Source organism: Schistocerca cancellata, chromosome 7, assembly GCF_023864275.1.
Source record: "Schistocerca cancellata isolate TAMUIC-IGC-003103 chromosome 7, iqSchCanc2.1, whole genome shotgun sequence".
Classification (NCBI taxonomy): Eukaryota; Metazoa; Arthropoda; class Insecta; order Orthoptera; family Acrididae; genus Schistocerca; species Schistocerca cancellata.
Window position 1 is genome coordinate 99,258,897 of NC_064632.1, and position 20,056 is coordinate 99,278,952.

The 20,056-nt window shown below is 40.4% G+C and overlaps 1 protein-coding gene across 1 annotated transcript in view; it reads right to left on the reverse strand.

Moving 5' to 3' along the window:
* Positions 1-9,065: 9,065 nt before the first annotated feature.
* LOC126092654 (neuropeptide FF receptor 1-like) overlaps positions 9,066-20,056 on the reverse strand; it is a 740,126-nt gene continuing 729,135 nt past the window's right edge. The window contains exon 8 of the mRNA XM_049908376.1: positions 9,066-9,218. Coding sequence (XP_049764333.1) covers positions 9,066-9,218 — 153 coding nt within the window. The remainder of the gene's footprint in view (positions 9,219-20,056) is intronic.

The window sequence follows — 20,056 nt, forward strand, 5'->3', positions numbered from 1 at the left end:
AACCATAAGGGAGGGAGGAAAAGAAAGAGAAGCAGGAGAAGAGAGAGCGTAATCATTATATGAGAAAAAAGTGTGAAAGAATGAGAAACCAAGTTATATGATAACAGAAGATGAAATACTGAAAGAGGAAATGAAAGAACAAAGAATAGGACATGAAATGTGGTGGAGAAATCAAGAAGGCAATTTGAGAAAGAGTAAACTTTGGTGAAACAGACATAGGAAAAAGAGGAGACAGAAATGCAGGTACAGTTAAAACCAGAAGAAAAGAGTAGAACAACTCCCCTTTTAAATACAGTGGTAGTCTACATAACGATTCCAAACGGTTCTCAAGAAACAAGATTAATTCTACGAGACTTTGAGCGCATGGGCGGTTAAGTATATGCATTTTCTTTGAGTCAGTTTGCGCGTGCTTCTGTCGTCCGTGGTCTCTACAAAGATCCCTCTGAAACAGATACTTACTAAAGACGGATTATAAGCCGTTATAATCATTATCCTTTATTTCCCCTACGCGCCATAAACGGATATTATTGTGAAACTATAATGAACAAATAAGTCACTGTCCTTCACCCATTCTGGCACTTTTTACACATCCTCTTGACATTGCTTAATTTAGGTTTGACTGTATACAATACTGCTACTTTCACTACTGGGTGGTGACTTTTCCGTGTCATACATAATCGAATACCGAGAGGGAGTTACGAGACGTATACGAAAGCTGGAAGGCGTGTTTCTACATCTGAAATATGAAGTTTAATGAAGTCTATCCAAATTTCATGCCATTCGCATAAAAGAATGCAAATCAACTTTGCTTTAAATACACGCTGTAAAGGCCGTGATCGTTAGTTAACTTCGTGACTGAACGTGGTAAGTTGATGTGAGTGAAGAATGACGTCAATATCTCACCGAATTTGAAAGAAGACTGCGAGAAACTGGATGTTCTTCCTGCGATATTGAAGAAAGGCTTGGTAGGAATGTAGCCATTGTTCATGATAACTGGTATCGGTAATCTCGAGAATGTCTGATCGCCAGAAGGCAGTTCTCCAGACGGCCAAGTGGCACTACCGAGAGGGAAGAACGCGGTGTTCACCTTACGGCTCTGGCACATCGTACTGCAAGCGTAGCAGCAATCTGCGCAGCAGTTGGCACCACAGTGACCCAACGAACTGTAACAAATTGGTTACTCCTAAGACAGATCCGAGCTAGACATCCTGCAGCGTGCACTACACTGACCCCAAATTACCGTCATTTTGCCACTTCAGTGATGTCAAGCGAGAGGTCATTGGAGAGCAGTTTGGAGATCTGGTGTGTTTGCTGATGAAAGTTGGTTCTGTCTCCGTGCTAGTAACGATCGTGTGTGTGTGCTGGAAGTAGGCCAGGGGACGGCCTGCCACCAGCCTATCTGCGTGATGTCCACACTGGACCTATTCTTGGGAATTATGGCGTGGGTTGCGATTTTGAATATCTGTAGTAGCACTCTGACTACAAAACTGTACTGTAGTTCTTCCGTAAATGAACACCTTCCCAGGGGGTATTTGTCAACAGGAAAACGTTTGCCCACATTCCGCTGTTGTAACCCAGTACACAGGGTGTTTCAAAATTAATATACCGGTTTTAAGGCGTTGTAGAATTTATGACGTTCAACTTACAATTGTAATTAATACACTATATGAAAGAGCAACAGAAACAATTTTGTTTCTACGAGGGCTGTCCAGAAAGTAAGTTACGATTGATAGCGAAATGAAAATCACAGTGAAAATCAGAAATGTTTCATTTCTAACAGTTAGCTACACCTTTCAGCTACTTCTCTACGTAGTCGCCGTTCTGACTCAGACATTCGTCGTAGCGTTGTACCAACTTTCCAATACCCTCATCATAGAAGACAGCCGCCAGTGCTTTCCGCTAATTCTCTACGCTGGCCTAAAGCTCGTTGTCTGTGCCAAAATGTTGTCTTCATAGCCAGCGGTTCGTTTGAGCGAAGATGAAACTCAGTGGGAGACAATTACGGGCTGTATTGTGGGTAACCAAACATTTCCAATTGAAACGATACAGGAACATCTTCATTGCCCCTGAAGAATGAGGCTGAGAATTGTCTTGAAGAAGAAACCACACGACAGTTATGTAATGTTGGTTGCATAGCTTCAGGGGAAAATTCTCACCAGGCCCTCGTACGTGGCGGGAGACACTATTTTCTATAACATCTTTACGCGCTCACTAAGAGCTCAGGAATGAAAAGAGCGACATAATTCTACCTAGAGTCATACTAGAGACACTGCAAAACACATCTTTGCAAAGCTTTATCGGATTTTCATAGTCGTTTCCATTTCGCGACCGATCGTAACTTACTTTGTGGACAGCCCTCGTATATCTGTGCGCAATGAGAAGAGTATGGAATGACAAACAGTGACTGAAAAACGTGCTGAACGAATGCGAGTCTTTCACGCTTAGCCCCAAGAAATATCCCCGCTGAAAGTTTATGGGCCTTTATTTTTCGATGAATCAACTCCGAAGTTTCTTATCTTGAAGTGGTACAGCTATGGCCCGTGCCTCAATGGGAAGAAGCTGAACAACCCATCTTTATTTGGGAGCAAGATGGTGCGCCGCCTCGCTAGCACAACTCAGTATGCGACTGGTTAAACGATTTTGTATCCGACCGGTGGATTGGGTGCAAGGGGCCGGGTGACACAGCATTTTATGCATGAAACTTCCTGGCAGATTAAAACTGTGCCGGACCGAGACTCGAACTCGGCACCTTTGCCTTTCGCGGGCAAGTGCTCTACCAACGAGTTATCCAAGCACGACTCACGCCCCGCCCTCACAGCTTTACTTCTGCCAGAACCTCGTCTTCTACCTTCCAAACTTTACAGAAGCTCTCCTGCGAACCTTGCAGAACTAGCACTCCTGAAAGAAAGGATATTGCGGAGACATGGCTTAGCCACAGCCTGGGGGTTGTTTCTAGAATGAAATTTTCACACTACAGCGCTGTTTATGTCAAGCTTTTGTGTGCACCAGTGGATACAAAAATGTCACAACATGAACTGCTACGGGCGGCATTTTGTGAACAAATGTTCCTCCACTGGCTCCCATAGCATCTGAAGATGGCCTTTAAGGGCTGAAACGCATAGACACTTGTTAATCATATGCTGCCCATAACATCTGAGGATAGACCTTGAGCGCCGATACGCATGAGCACTTATTCATCACATGCTGCTCATAGAATCTGAAGATGGCCTTCTAAGGCCAAAACCGGTTGTGAATGTATCATAAAAAAGTGACTGAGTGAAAAATAAAAAAAATAATACATTACAGAAAGTTCTTTGTTTCTCTGTCTTAGTTTCAACTTCTTCAGCCCGGTGCCCATCCTCCTCTGTATGTTGCCTACATATTCTAGCCTGTTGTATACTTTTGAGATCCCATTATCTAAGAACTTACAGTTAATGTAACAAACAACCGTTCGTTCATCCATCGACTGGAAATTTCAGTAGCTGCAGAAGCCTTCACAACATAGTTTCTTTCATATATATGATCTGCTCGGTCCTCTCTGATTTGTATATTTGAAAATCTATTAGAATCTGAAAATTCATCACCTGTCAGTTATCCACATTTAGCACGATACTTGGAACATGTGTTTGTACTGTATAACAGAAAAATAATCGAAGAATGTGAAAAAAGGAATTTCCATTGTAACTCCCCACAAACAAGAATCAGTCGTGTTGACTAAATGTTTTACATGAGTCAAGATCGAAACTTGGAGTACATTTTAACTTACGCACCCAAAACAATAGTTTACTTTGACGTCACACGTAAGCTGCCATTTCATGTGGTTAACGATAGGGTCTCCCACGTGCAATTAGCTCGTTCGTTCGCTCATTACCCAATGTGCAGCAAGTCGAGTAGGCACTAGTACAGCGACAAAAGGCGTTTTGCGCTCCCTATTTCAATGGTACTGCACCTGCTGCAGTGCAAACCATTGGATAATGCCATCAAGGGGAGAACCACACGTAACACCCGTCTGCTCCTCGAATACGTTGAGCGCATTCAATAGAATTTTGCACGTAGTCCATACAAGAGCACTCGACGTGCTGCTTGATAGTCTGCGATTGCTAATTAGTTTGTCTGGAGCTTTCTTGTAGGGACTTTTCTGTTCCAAAGCATACAGGCTTCTGTTGTTACAAGTTTATCTTCACCTGCCACTAAAAATGACAGATGGCCCAGAGATGCGTATTTCTCTTTGGATATGACACAGGTGTTACTGTGAAAGAGATGGAACGTGATATAAATCATATAACTGAAGGTGTATTCACTGATATCAGAGAACATATTAGTGATTAACTGCAACAAAATGCTATGCATACACTTTCTGACGCAGAAGACTCGTAAAGTGCAAATTTTATTGTTCCAAGTGAGATCTGGCAGTGAGGTCGACCCTTTTTAAATTCACTGAACTGAGGGTAAATGAGAGGCAATTTTGGAAGTATTTGTGAGGTGGTGAGTAAATTATCTGAGTGGTCATTACTTTTTTGTTATGTATTGAATGAAAACACTCTTACATTGTCTGTACATGCTTTACATCTACTTTCACAGTTTACACGAGACTGGAAACTATTTCTGTGGTCAGCCAGAAAGTGATGGAGAACATAGTGATCATAATAGTCTCCAGTCTGCAAGTCCACATTACTCATTGTGCTCACTAAAAGAAAAAAATTCCTAGAAGATGGCCCAGAGATGCGTATTTCTCTTTGGATTTCACACAGGTGTTACTGTGAAAGAGATGGAACGTGATATAAATCATATAACTGAAGGTGTATTCACTGATATCAGAGAACATATTAATGATTAACTGCAACAAAATGCTATGCATACACTTTCTGACACAGAACACTTGTAAAATGAAAATTTTATTGTTCCAAGTGAGATCTGGCAGTGTGGTCGAACTGAGGCTAAGTGGGAGGCAATTTTGGAAGTATTTGTGAGGTGGTGAGTAAATTATCTGAGTGGTCATTACCTTTTTGTTATGTCTTTAATGAAAACACTCTTACATTGTCTGTGCATGCATTACATCTACTTTCACAGTTTACAAGAGATTGGAGACTATTTCTGCAGTCCCCCAGAAAGCGATGGAGAACATACTGACCATAATAATCTCCAGTCTGCAAGTTCAAATGGTTCAAATGGCTCTGAGCGCTATGGGACTTAACAGCTATGGTCATCAGTCCCCTAGAACTTAGAACTATTTAAACCTAACTAACCTAAGGACAGCACACAACACCCAGCCATCACGAGGCAGAGAAAATCCCTGACCCCGCCGGGAATCGAACCCGAGAACCCGGACGTGGGAAGCGAGAACGCTACCGCACGACCACGAGATGCGGGCCAGTCTGCAAGTCCACATTACTCATTGTGCTCACTGAAAGAAAAAATTCCTACCTGCTATTTACTCAGCGTGATCAGGCACAATGACTCTAAATAAAAGTTTTGTGTTCTAATTGATATTTTCTTTAAAATCTGACCCGCACAAAATGCAATAATATTCCTGGTAATGATAATAATGTCCCTATGGGAAACAGCACTGTTAACAGTTCAGATATGATGTATAAGGGAAATTACAAGTGAAATGGTCTGTCACCCTGACTTCTAATCATCAAAGTTAATTGCTCACCTTAAAAGTGGAAAATAATCTCTTCACTTGTCACGCGGTTTTTGTCAATATTACGGATGTCACACAGAGTTACTTCAGTGAAAGCTAAGTGATATAGTACAGTGTATAGTCCTCAAGAGTTCGCTTCCTACTTTCACCGAAAACGCTCTTTGTAGCTGCCTGGCTTGACGTCATTCAAGTCACAGTGCAAGCAGGCAAGCAGGCGTTTGACTGTGGCGAACAGATTGACATTCAGATGTGAGGTGTCTCTTTTTACTGTCTCTCTTATTTAGTAACTTAAGTAAACCTACCTTAATGATACAAAAATTATTGTCTAATTAGTGTAGGTTTACTTAAGTTACTAAATAAATTTTAGCACGACTGCATTTAAACTTTGCCGAATAGAATTTTTGGAATGAAACCGACTAGAGCATGACCTCTGAACTGCCTCATTAAGATTCCTTGTAATGATTGTTGTTTACAATAAAAGTTGAAACTCTGTGCTGCTGTACTGTTTAATGAATTTAATCGAGTGCTGCAGTTAAAAGTTTCTATAACAAATACAAATGATATTTAATCTATTGAGAATAAGAACTTTTTCGTAACTTGTAAACCAATCACACAGATCTAGGTTTCTTAGATCAAACGGACTCTACATTCGAATTTTCATCTTTCTGAGTCTAATATTTAGCGCCTTCAGTTTCTCGTAAAAACACCGGTTTTGACAAATATATTACTCTGATCAGGTTGTGACTTGTAACTTTTAATTGTGTGCATTCTGAACAGTTATTAGCTTTCTAGCTTCGTCATTCGGGACCACTTCATCTTTCTTAAAATAGTGTATGTAGCGAAACATATTTATTTCATTATGCTGATACTTCACAATGTTAACATTAATATAAGGAAGCGTACATTGACACAGTCTTGAAAAGTTATTTTAATATTAACTTCACTCTCAGATTATGGGGCAGTCCTTTGTTTGTTAAGAACGGTTGTGTTATGATGTAAGCCTCGGCACACTTGCTTGCCCCTGTATCTGATACTCTGATACAGCGCTTGTTTTGCCACATCAATCACTACTTATTTTTGTGACAAAATTTATTTTTGAGCAAAATAAAGTATTAGAAACAAGTAATCAAGTGATGTTACTGTAGCTGATCTCTTCCAATGAATATAATTTTAGCTATATGTACATAAAATAACATAGAAATATGAATTACAATTTTGGATTATTAGAAAATTAATTTTGTGATTTAGAATTTTCGATCTTTCTCTGAAAGAGAAACAGAAATACATTTCACTTTTCAGTACTCACTCATTTAATCACAACCATAGCCACTGTGGCGTGTGTCTTTACAAACCACTTTCAGAAAAACATTTACAGTAGAGGGTGGGTGGTCACTATGTACGGCGTCCTCCACGATACACTATTACAAAATGGGAAAGAAGAGGAGGAACTGTGCTCGGTGTCTGTCTTTCTTTCTTCGCCAGTACGGCTTGCAGGCTGCATTTCATGCAACCTCCATGTTCCTGGGAAAGAGATAACACAGCCTAAGTTTCTGTTCTCAGCTTACAGCTAAGGGGGGATAAAGTACGTTCTATATTGTGTTTTGCTACTATAACGTAATTGAGAAGTTATTAGACAGTATTTTTCTTTTTAAAATTTATTATTTGAAAAACTATTACTAACCTTTTCAGAATGATAACAGGCATTATGTGACGTTACTGTACCTCACTCATACTAGTTACGCCATTATTCGGCTTGAATCACCAGCTTTGGAAAATATTCTTTTTAATAAACCACAGCTCTATGCTCTAAAAGTCAACATGGATCTTTAAATAGTCATATTTTGGTCTAGTTTGCAATGTTCTTCATTACCTTAGATGTTGCTTTAGTTAGAAATTCGAATAAACTTGGCATGTTGTGTCTTCATGTGGCTCAATTATTGTATGGATTAGTCATTTGTTCAACAGCAGTTATATTGCTTTGTTACAAATATAATTAAAAGGTCTATACTCTACAATCTGCATTTCTTAACACATTTGTTGATTTGTATTGTTGTCTGTATGGGTCAATATTTATCTGTTAAGTGACAACCTGCCTTAAGCAAGATTATGCGTTTCTCAACACTTATTTCTAGTCGTGAGAGAATTACACACCAGTTTGTCACCGTTTTGCAACGTACATCAGCCTAGTGACTTCATTTCTCCTATTTCTGTCTATTATCATTTATTCATATATTTAACTGTTCTTCATATTTGGACTTTTCTTTCTCCCATCAACCTTTATCAGCCTATTGACGTAATTGTTTGCATATATTTTTGGTGTGATAATCACTCCGCTTTCACACATCCCCTGTAACTAACATCAAGACGCTTTCGCTTGCGTCTGTTGGCAGCATCTTATTACTGGATCAAATGGCTCTGAGCACTATCTGAGGTCATCAGTCCTCTAGAACTTAGAACTACTTAAACCTAACTAACCTAAGGACATCACACACATTCATGCTCGAGGCAGGATTCGAACCTGCGACCGGAGCGGTCGCGCGGTTCCAGACTGAAGCGCCTAGAAACGCTCGCCCACACCGGCCAGCCATATTATTTCTCTCTCATATCTACAGACAACCTTACGTCCAACATGAAAATTATTAATGTATGCAGAGTTTATTCTTTCAGGTTTTAGCAATTCTCAATTACTTCTCTTAACACAAAGTATCTGCATTTTGTTGTTGTTAATCGCTTTCGTGGGTTTTGTTTATTACTTTAGCCATAATTTTTCTATCATTTGTACTCATTGTTACCCACTGTTATTTCCACAATTAGAATTTACTATTACAGGCTACATTTCATATACTCTTACATGTCATCACTCGGTGATAGTCATTTTGGGGAATCATTCTTACTTACTTGGAAGGTATTACAAGCTAAAGGCATACCCGCAACATGAAGGCACATATTCCTTGTTTAGAAAAGATATAGGAGACGAACAGAATAATACCTGGTAGTTTGATGCAGCGGGGACTGCGCAGTACACCAAACTTTGAATGCACCAAACAGTGGCAGACTCCCTAATGTACCCAATTACAGTCTATTTTGAAATTCTTCGTATCTACAGTGTTTCGTAGATCTAGTTCTCCCTCACTTTTCGGGTACTCCAAACAGTATGCGTTTGATGAGGCTTACCTGTTATCCACTAGTTCCTCATGAACGCCTTGTAACAAATCTTTTTCAGTATGTCTACAGATAAGGAAATCTTGGTCAGTTGCAAGTACATTTTTACTCTTAGATGCACGGGGTCATAAACCTATACATCTGCAGCTGCCTTTTCCAACTTGTCCATCAATTTTAAATCAAATTACTTGACGACTTCCTTTACTTTCGTTTGCTGCACATTGGCTTAAATATTCTGTATCTCAGAGCAACTGCAGGCCTATGGAACATCGCTGTCTATAATACTGTCGTCTGCTTTTACAGCTTGTGGCACGTCAATACAGCTAACAGGTTCCCTGTCCTCATTATTATGGCAATCCCTTTCATCTAGCAACTCCTCCTGCTCAAAACCTTGCAAAACTGACTCTACTTCCTGTACAAAAACATTAAGTTTCAGACTGTCACTGTTGTCGAAGATTTAAGCCTTTACTTCATCTTCGTCGTCATCCGATTCAATCCAGTTAACTTCTTCTTCCCTATTTTCTACAGCGTTTCCGTTTTGCTTCTTGACGCATTTTTCTAATGTGTCCAGAATGCTGTCGGCTGTATAATGAGAGTGATTTAGCACATTACTGGTACTGTCTGTTCCTATTTCATTATCCCTGTTACAGGTTTGCGTGTGCTGACTGACAGTGGTTTGTGTTTTTGCTGTTGGCTATGTTACTGTTGCCGCCTCGTGAGCACCAATTTCCTCATAGACGGGACTTAGTTTCCCACACGCGACCTGTTGTGAACACTTGATTCAGAATCAGATCGGGTAGCATTTGGCTTTCCCTCTTGCCTCAATGGCACGTCATTTACATTTCTGTCTTCGTCATACTACTTCCTGCGAAACATCGGCTGCTGTCTACCTCCTCTTCCTCTATCACGGCCTTGACAGCGGTAACTTTGTTGTTTGTTATGAAACTCTATACTTCTAACATTCACGTTGTTACTGTCGTTATTTCGCCTGTTTGCATGACTGTTAGATAAGCTGCACCTGCTCTTCAACAGCAGCTGCCGTGTCCACTCGCTCTAGATACTCAATGAACTCGTCCACATTATCTCTAGGTGCGGAAATGACTCTTTTCTGCCAATACCAAGGCAACTTTCCTTTCAGATCCATGATCTTCATTTCTGGTTTCATCTTTCCTGTCAGATGTGACAACCGTGAAACCCACTTTCTAGAAAGCTCTTTTAACTGATTCACAGCCTGGAGTAATCCTTTTGCCACTCCAAAATTCGGTCAAAACAGTTTGTTTTGTGAGAGCACAACACATGAAGACATACAGTTTTAAATTCAGAAAGAGTTTTGCATCTAATCATTACGTCAGCTGACCATCACAAAGCATTTCTTGGTAAATCACCTCTTATGAAAGAAATTTTCTCGGGTTCTGACCATGCATTTGGTAAAACTACCTCAAAATCATTCCAGAATTGTAGTGGGTGACTTTATTTGTCTGGAAAACGTCATGATTGACGATTTACAATGAAATCTGTGACAAGTAAAGCAACATGCTGAACTGTAGTATTGCAAGAGCTACGAGAGAGTACTCAATTTTCTATGTTGATAATACTAATATTACGTTCGTCTAATTGTAATTCCATTGCCTCCGCTCTGTCAGAAAATTTTTATCAACATCCTTACATAATTTCGCACAGTCAGATTTTGCTTTCCTAATATCCTTGTGTCAGGCATTTATTTTATTAGTTACTTCCTCAAACCAATTGGATCAGTTTGGATTCATTGCCTGTTCTCTCTGACAACCTCCCTTCCATAAGATCATGTGTGTCCTTGAAATCTCTTCGAACTTAATTAATTTCGGTTTTGAAAATAGTATGGAATTTAGTTAGCTGTTGCCCTATTTTGACGTGCAGTATATGGTAGTTAGAGTTAATTTCAAATTTTAATAATTCAGTTTTCGTGTCATTTCATCCTTTAGTTCTTTATTAATAGATTCCGTCTTACTACTCAGTTCCTTCTTACCATCTTTTAGTTTTGTATTACTATCCTTTAATTCTTTACAACGTGATTCAAGCTTAGAAAACAATAATTCCATCCAATTTGGTGCCTTTACTTTGCTACCGGTTTTAAAGAAGTTTGTAGCATTCCCTGAAGTGGCTGAATTTTAGGGATATTGAACTCATTTTCATTACCTGATAACTTTAATACTTCTGTTTTTCCTTTTTTGACTTCAACTTCAATTACATCACCAACAGAAATTTGTTCTAACTTGGCAGTAACTCTGTATTTTACATCCGATTCTACTTTTGACAAATCAGCTTTAGATTTTGGATTTATTACTTTGACAGTTCCATTCATATTAATTTCAAAATCGAATTCTGAGGATTCATCATTAGAGACTGGTTCCATCTAAACTTTGATATCATCGTTATCATTGCATTCCATTTTCAATAGACTGTTAGAAGCAATTAACAAATACTTTAAATCTTCTTAACTTAATTGCTTGACATCGACGAGTGATGCCGGCGCGGTGTACCAGCAAACGTGATGTGACGCTTTGCGATGCAGTTCGGACAGCAGGAGCAGCAACTGTGGCGGTGAGGATGGTGTTGGGTCTCGCCTACTGTAGCACCTCCAGGGGGAGCGGGTGGGGGTAACGGTGAGGACCCCCAGTAACTTGCAGGTAACTGCAGGTCCACGCAGCTTCATGGTGGTGCGTCGTCTTGTTCTTAGCGCTGGAGGTAGCAGCGATGTTGTGTCGTCTTCTTAATGTCGTAATTTGGTTTCTACACTCACGATAAAATCTTAAAACTGTTCATGCACTGATTTTGGCATATTTCACTTTGGTATCCTCTTAGTGCCTACCGCCTTACCTGTTTTGTACCGACCGCTTTCACGGTTCAGTTTTCCCGTCGATTAAATCCATACACGGGCCGACGGGTAAATGGTCTGACTGTTCTTCGCTTTTTTGTTATGTCGTTAATGAAAACACTCTTACATTGTCTGTGCATGCTTTATACACCTACCTTCGCCGTTTACAAAAGTCTGGAATCTATTTTTGTGGTCAGCCAGAAAGTGATGGAGAACATACTGAACACAATTTCCAGTCTGAAAGTCCACATTACTTACTGTGCTCACTGAAAGGAAACTTTTCTACTTGCTATTTGCTCAGCAGGATCAGATACCAAAGTTAATTGCTCACCTTAAAAGTGAAAAACAATCTCCACACTTGCCACGTGGTTTTGTCAACATCACGGACGTCACGCGAACAGTTACTTCCTTGAAATCTAAGCGATCCAGGACGGTCCACAGTCCTCGATAATTCACTTGCTACTTTTACCGAGAACGCTCTTGGTAGCTGTCTGGCTGTGACGTCATCCAAGTCACAGCGCACGCAGGCGTTTGACTGTCACAGACAAACTGATACATCGGTGCTTCTATCAACCCCCTTAGGCACAGGTAGCAGCATGTAAATGGCCCATTTCTCGACACATATTAATTAATACCTCAGTAATTCAACAATTTACAATCCTCTTAATTTTGGTATAACTACAGAACGTTTACCTAAGTTGCTGAATAAGTCTTAAGTCGAGTGCATTTAAACTTTGCCGGCTAGAACTTTCTGAATGGAACCGACAGTAGAACATGATCTCTCAACTGCCTCTTTAAGATTCCTTGTAATGATTGTTACTTAAAATATAATCTTGAAACTTGGTACAGCCGTACTACTTAGTGAATGTAATCGAGTGCTGTAGTTACAACTTTCTATAACAAGTACACATGATAAGCCATAAAGAATAGGGATGTTTTGGTTCCAGCTTTGTTTTACTGAAAGCTAATTGAGGTATCTTATTGGTGTCACAGATATAGGGTTTTCAAATCGAACGGAGGCTATATACGAATTTTCGTCTTTCTGAGTGTAATATTTAGCGCCTTCAATTTTTCGCAAAAACGCCGATTTTGACGAAAATTTTTCTCTGATCAAGTTGAGACTTACAACTTTTAATTGTGACGCATTGGCACATTCTGACCAGTTTTTAACTTTCTAGCTTCATTACTTAATGCCACTTATTTTTTTCCTAGAATAATGTATTTGGCGAAACATATTCATTTCATCATTCTGATACTTTCAATGTTAATATTAATATACTGAGAAAGTTTGGAAAAGTTAATTTAATTTTTAATTTCGCTCACAGGTTATGGGTAAATCCTTTGTATGGTACACACGGACGTGTTATGATGACGTGGCGGTGGTAGCAGTGAACAGGGGTAAGTCCCGGGACACTCGCCTCTGTACCTCGTACAATGAATGATACAGCGACGGTTTCGCCACATATTATGATCAAGATCTTTTGCAGAAACTGAATATTGCTATCGTGTTGTGACGTCCACCGTCTCCATTACTGAAACGCTAAGCTTTGGTTAGTTTCCTTACTTCTGATCAATGATATCGTACGGTGCCATATTTTGTGTCAACTCTGTGCATTCACCAAGACTGTTCTTAGGCCAGAAAAGTGGTATTAAACCGATCTGCGCAAGATATGAGTCGTTCGCGATCTAACGGGTCGAAAGGAACGGTTCACCAAGATGAACGGAAGCGACGAGGAACGAAATCTAGGGAATGGCCTTTCATAGTTCCCTTCGGTCTTGGCTTTCTACTTATAGTTCCCGGGAACGGGAAACGGTCAGTCTCGTTCCCGCAACGGCACGTCGGCCGGTCTCGTTCCAGCCTCGGTCCAGTTCCCGTCTGTCTCGGTCTTGGTCGGCCGGACTCGTCCTTCTTCGCGTGGCCACTCGTCACAGTTCCACTGCCGACTGCTCCTAGTTAGTTCAGTATACAGTTGTTCGGTTCGTTCGCTGCCCACACCCATTCTAGATCAGTTTCAAACATTTTTTGATCCCTGGACTTTGGTTATTTCCATATTCTATTCACCGTCCACGACGGGTAATTAAAAAGAAGTTTATAATTACGTAAATCACATAAAAATTGCGTAGTATATAATACATACATCTTTTGAGGTAACAAAAAAGCACATCAGCGTACTTCATTATTTTGATAAACGGCAGGAGACGTACAAATAGAAAGGCAAGTTTTCTTGTTATTACACATGCAAAGGAAGTCGGCACAGCACACAAGAGTGGCAATTTTCCGTCTTTTTTTATCCAAGGATGAACATCATGTTCATTGTTATGGAAGACAGACCGATCCGCGCTCCATAATCTAGTATCTGGTCTCACATTTTGTTAAGAGAATACAGTAACTTCTACAATAATATTTCATTGGTACAGGGTGGCGCACGAAAAATAAGTCCCGACTACAAGACTGCTCATTGTCGCCCACCAATCGTCATCTATTGTTTATAAATTGTTGTTTGCATTAGCTTATTTATCTTTCTATACTGCCTAATTATTACATGTTTATCTATTTTGCTCATTGCGGTCGACAAAAAAATGATTCAAATGGCTCTGAGCACTATGCGACTTAACTTCTGAGGTCATCAGTCGCCTAGAACTTAGAACTAATTAAACCTAACTAACCTAAGGACATCACACACATCCATGCCCGAGGCAGGATTCGAACCTGCGATCGTAGCGGTCACTCGGCTCCAGACTGTAGCGCCTAGAACCGCACGGCCACCGCGGCCGGCCACTTCAGGTAACCCCAAAGCCAATAACCGCACGGACAGAGGTCTGGGGACCTGGGAGGCCAAGCATGACGAAAGTGGCGGCAGAGCACACGATCGTCACCAAACGATGTGCGCAGGAGATCTTTCACGCGCCATCTGTCGGACATTTTGTGAACTTTGTTTTTTTTATTTTTTGTTGTTGTTATAAAACCCCATGTCATTCCAAGCATGTGTATCAATTTTTACCTCTCTATCTACATTATTCCGTGGTTTATTAAGTTTTCAAATTTATACCGACTTTTGGATCACCCTGTAGTTTTCGAAAGCTTATTAAGTATAATAGAGGAACAAGTGTATAATCAAATAGGTGGATGCCCAGACGGATTCAGAAAAGGAAGATTCAGTATGAAATATTTTCTGTCTGAAAAGCTCCAACATACTAAGAGCAATTTGAGTTAAAAATACTATAGTTCTCTTCGTAAACTTTAAAAAGTATTTAACACGATCAACAGGCAGACGCTTTTCAGTGTCACGGAAGAATTCGAAATAAATGGAAGCTTAGGAAAATATTAAGGAAATGTTAATGGAAGACATCTCCAAACTAAAATTTCGTGGTTAAATTTCAGGGCACATTCAGATTGGGACAGTGTTTAGACACTGAGATGTACCGTCGTACAGTTTGGTTAACATCGTCGTGGAAAAGCTAATTTGGAAGTAAGCTAATTTGGAAGGAAACGAATAGAAGATTCAGTAGAAGGAATCTGATTAGGTCCAAAGAAGCAGAGTTTGAAGACGCAGTGTTTTACGTTCGCTGATAGTGTAGTATTGTTAGTTAATGATAAAGAAGAAACTCAAAAGCAAGAAAACTACAAGAAATAGGAGAAACAGGACTCATAATCTTCTACGAAAAAAGACAATATATGGAATACAACCATGATTGGAAAACTTACCTGACTACACTGTCTGGAAAAATCAAAATAACAGATAAATTCAAAGCTCTTAATGAATGGATCAGACCGAATGGGCTTGATTAAGAGGCAAAGGAGAACGAGCTAGAAAGACAGAACTCTAGCGTATATGTTAGCACAGAACAGCTGTAGGGAGCAATCTCCTACTGGGAAACGATTATGCACTGCACTACGGTTGTTAAACCAAAATCATTTTAAAGTTCTTAGCGCCTGAAACTGAACAAGAGTGGGGAAATGGAAGAACTAGAAATGAAGGAAAGAAAAAAATTATGGAACATTCTAGGACTGAAAGCTCTGGCGCAAGGAAGAAGAGGACACATGAAGATCGATAAGAAACCAGGTGGAGACGACCGCAGACACTGTACACAAAGAGAATCGTACTCTTCAATGGGCACCTTGTCAAATTAAGTGGAAGCAGATTGACAAAGAATATTACCAAACTGAAGGCGACCGCAACATGGGTCGGGGAAATAAAGCTGGCTATGGAACAGGTTGGATTCAGTGAGAAACGTGTCTGGGTTAGAGAATTATATCGAACGAGAGTTGACTTATTTCTGGTCGTCCATGAAAAGCAAAGTAGATTTTTGTCCTGAGCAAAGGAAAGAGGAGGAATCTCAGTGAAATAATGAATAGACTGTTGGAGGAGAAGAAAAGAATTACCAGCAAACCAACTGTTTTCTGCAGTTCATAGAACGCCGAATTCGAAAACTAAAAGAAAAGTACTTAAGTCAATAAAATGTGTAAAACTACGTTATAAGGTCTGTAACTAGCGCTTCTTGAACGTGCTGCATTTATAAAAAAAAAAAAAAAAACAGGTGCATTACGTGAAATGTTATTTTTTAAAAGAGTTTCATATTAAATAAAAGTTATCCAATGTGTAAGGGTTATTGTTAAATGGCAACATTTAACATTGAGCTTGATGCAGATGATTTCGTTTGTAACCATAAGAAGGCACCGAAGTCGGGCGTCCATCTTGCTTTGCATCTGATCATTTCCTTGTTGATTCTTATTTGCCCTCGGTCATTGGGCACGGGCGGGGCAGAAAGCACGTAGTAGGCGATCTCGCATCTACATCTGCATATATAGTCTTCTAGCCACCAAGCGGTGTGTGGCGCAGGCACTATTCGCGCCAAAGCCGTATTTGCCCCCCTCAGTTACACTCGCGGATGGCGCGAGGGAAAAACGACTGTCTGAACGCCTCAGTAAGAGCTCTAATTTCCCTTATCTTTGAATGGTGGTCATTGCGCGATATGAAAGTTGGTGGTAATAATATATGCTCTACATCCTCGGCGAAGATCGGATTTTGGAATTTAGTGAGCAGCCCCTTCCGTTTAGATCGTCGTCTATCTGCAAGTGTGTCCCAATTCAAACTTTTATGAGATTTGTAACACTCTCGCGATGGCTAGATGTACCAGTCACGAATGTTGACGACCTTCTTTGGATCTTCTCGATCTCTTGAATCAGACTCAACTGGTAAGCTTCCCATACAGATGAGCAATACTCTATGACCGGACGAACTAAAGTATTCTAAGCAATTTCCTTTGTTGAAGGACTGCATCGCTTCAGGGTCCTACCAATAAACCGCAATCTAGAGTTCGCCTTACCCATTGCTTGTGTAATCTGATGATTCCATTTGAGATCCTTTCTCGTATAGTCACATCCAGATACTTGACGGATGTTACCGCTTCCAAAGACTGGGCATTTATTTTGTACTCGTACATAAATGGGATTTTCGCATTGTTATACGCAGTAGGTTACACTTACCAATATTGATAGATAACTGCCTGTCATTAACCCACGCATTTATTTCCTGCAAATACTCATTGATTTGTTCACAACCTCCGTGTGATACTTCTTCTCTGTAGACCACAGCATCTTCGGCAAATAATCTAATGCCGCTGTCAATACCATGAACCAGATCGTTTATGTAAATCGATAAAAGCAGCGGACCTATTACGCTGCCCTGGGGCACACCTGATGTTATGCTCGCTTCTGTTGAAGTCTCTCCATTCCGGACAACATACTGCTCTCTGTCTCTTAGAAAAAAAACCGCACATGTCATCGGATAGACCGTAAACGCGCACTTTTTGGAGCAAGCGATTGTGCGGAACTGAGTCCAACGCCTTTCGAATGCCGAGGAATATGGTATCATCTTGGGAGCCGATATCTAGAGCCTGTTGTATATCATGCACAAAGAGGGCCATCTGTGTCTCGCATGACCGCTGTGTCATAAAACCGTGCCGGTTTCTGCAGATGAGCTTCTCAGTGTCTAGAAAGGTCATTATGTCTGAACACAAAATGTGTTCCATGATTCTGCAACAAACCGATTTCAGTGAAATTGGCCGGTAATTATGTGCATCCGATTTTATACCCTTTTTATAGATTGCTATGACCTGGGCCTTCTTCCAGTTACGTGGAACTTTCTGCTGTTCCAATGATCTCTGATAAATGATGGATAAGAATGGTACTATATTTGTAGCATAGTCAACATAAAATCTTACGAGCGTTCCGTCTGGGCCAGATGCTTTCCTGGTGTCAAAGGGTCTTAACTGTTTTACAATCCCAGATACACTAAACACTATGTCAGCCTTCCTTGCGTTTGTTCGGTAGTTGAAAGGTCGAATGGTGCTGCAGTCCCCTACCGCAAACGAGTTTTTGAAAACTAGGTTTAGAATTTCGGCCTTCTGTTTTTACCCGTACTGGCAGCAAGAGAAGGCATTGAATTATTTGTAGCGTTCATTGATTTTATGTACGACCAAAATTTTTTGGTGTTGTTTTTAGAATCTGCAGATAAAATATTGCTTTCAAATTCGTTAAAAGAATCTCTCATTGACCTTTTGACAGCTGCTTTCATTTCGCATAATATCTGTTTGTCAGCGGGGCAGTGACAACGTCTAAAATGACTGTGCAAAATTCTCTGCTTTCTCAGCAACTTCCTAATATGTTTGCTGACCCAAGGTGGATCCTTGCTCTCCCCTATATTTTTGCTAGGCACCTCTCTAGCACTTGGTGGACAATACTTCTAAATTCCGACCAAAGATGCCCAATATCTTTGAGTCCCGCGCTGAATGCCTCGAGCTGACTATGAAGATATTCGTTAATGTCACTATTATTTACTTTCCCAAACAAGAAAACTCTACGCTGTTCTTTGGTTTTTTTGCAACTTCCACTGACACAGAAGCAACAAGACATTATGGTCGCTAATACCTTCTTCTAGATTAACTTCCTCAAAAAGATCAGGTCTGTTTGTCGCCAAGATATGTCATATGTTCCCATCTCGAGCTAGTTTTGTAACCGATTGCTCAAGGTTGTATGTTGAGAGCGCTCCTAGAATAACTTCACACGAGTCTTCGCTTCTGCCCCCTGTGATAAACGTGTAATTTTCCCAGTCAGATTAATGTCTCCACCTATAACTAACAGATAATTTGGCTAATTATTTCGTATGCAGCAGGAAAACTCGAGACGTTGTGTTCACATGCAGCTCCAGATGGCAAATGCAGTTATGTTAGTTGACAAAGAATTAAGTAAACATCCACTGCATGCTCATTATGACCCTTCATTAATTTATTCGAACTTTTCTTGCTTAGCAACATAAATTGCTAATTTCTCAGAAGTTTCCGAATGTCTTCCTTGTGAAGTTTCATTGAATTATTTTAATATCACATGCATAGTTAGAAATCAATCACCAGACGCACTCATAAACAGGAGCCCCACATTTACATTTATTTACAACTAGCTGAGTACCTAGCATTGTCTGGATATGTATTTATTCCACACTGTTAGTCCATCTCTTCCTCACCCTCTCGCTTTTCATCTCCTTCTCATTCCTATGGCTGTACATCTCTCCTTGTCCCTTCTTTCTCTCCATTTCCTCCCCCACTCTCTCTGTTCCTCTCCCTCCTCTCTCTCTGTTAATCTCCTCCTCTCCACTCTCTCTCTCTCTCTGTCGATCTCTTCCTGCCCTCTCCCCGTCCATCTCTTTCTCTTCCCTTTCTCTGTCCACCTCCTCCTCTCCACTCTCTCTGTTCATTCCCCCGTCCCCTTTCTTTGTCCTTCGCCTCCTCACATGTATCTGTGTAATACCTCGCCGTTTGTCCATCTCCTACAACTTCCTTCCGTCTTCACATTATTATGCTCAGCCCAACAGGACGCTGTTGGTTCTTCACACTACTGCTTTCGAGATCGTAACTAATATCTGCACCGAATTTGGTTGATAACGCTCCAAGGGTTTAGGATATGTTGTTTACACATTCCTTTGCCCGGTTACGCACATGTCAAACGTATTCAACATATTACACACATGTTTCTACGTATTTCTCACCCGTATCTCTAGTGAATTTAGCTCTGCAATTTCATTTCCGCGCAGATCAGTGCTTGTGTCGTTGTATCTCCTGAACTATGTGCTGTGCAATGACATAATTTTGCAGATACATCCAGCGGTATATGTGGCTGTTGTCTGCGAAATTTGTTGTGAACACAGAGTATCAAAGTAGTAATCGATAAAAACCTCATCCTTTTTCGTGCGTGTCTGTGTTTAAGACGTATTTCCTGAACTAAGTGTCATACAACAATACAATTTTGCTGGTACATTCAGTTGTGTATGTAGATACTCTCTGCAAAATGTGGCGTCAGTATAGTTAGTAGTACAGAAGTATTATGTTAAAACGCCGTG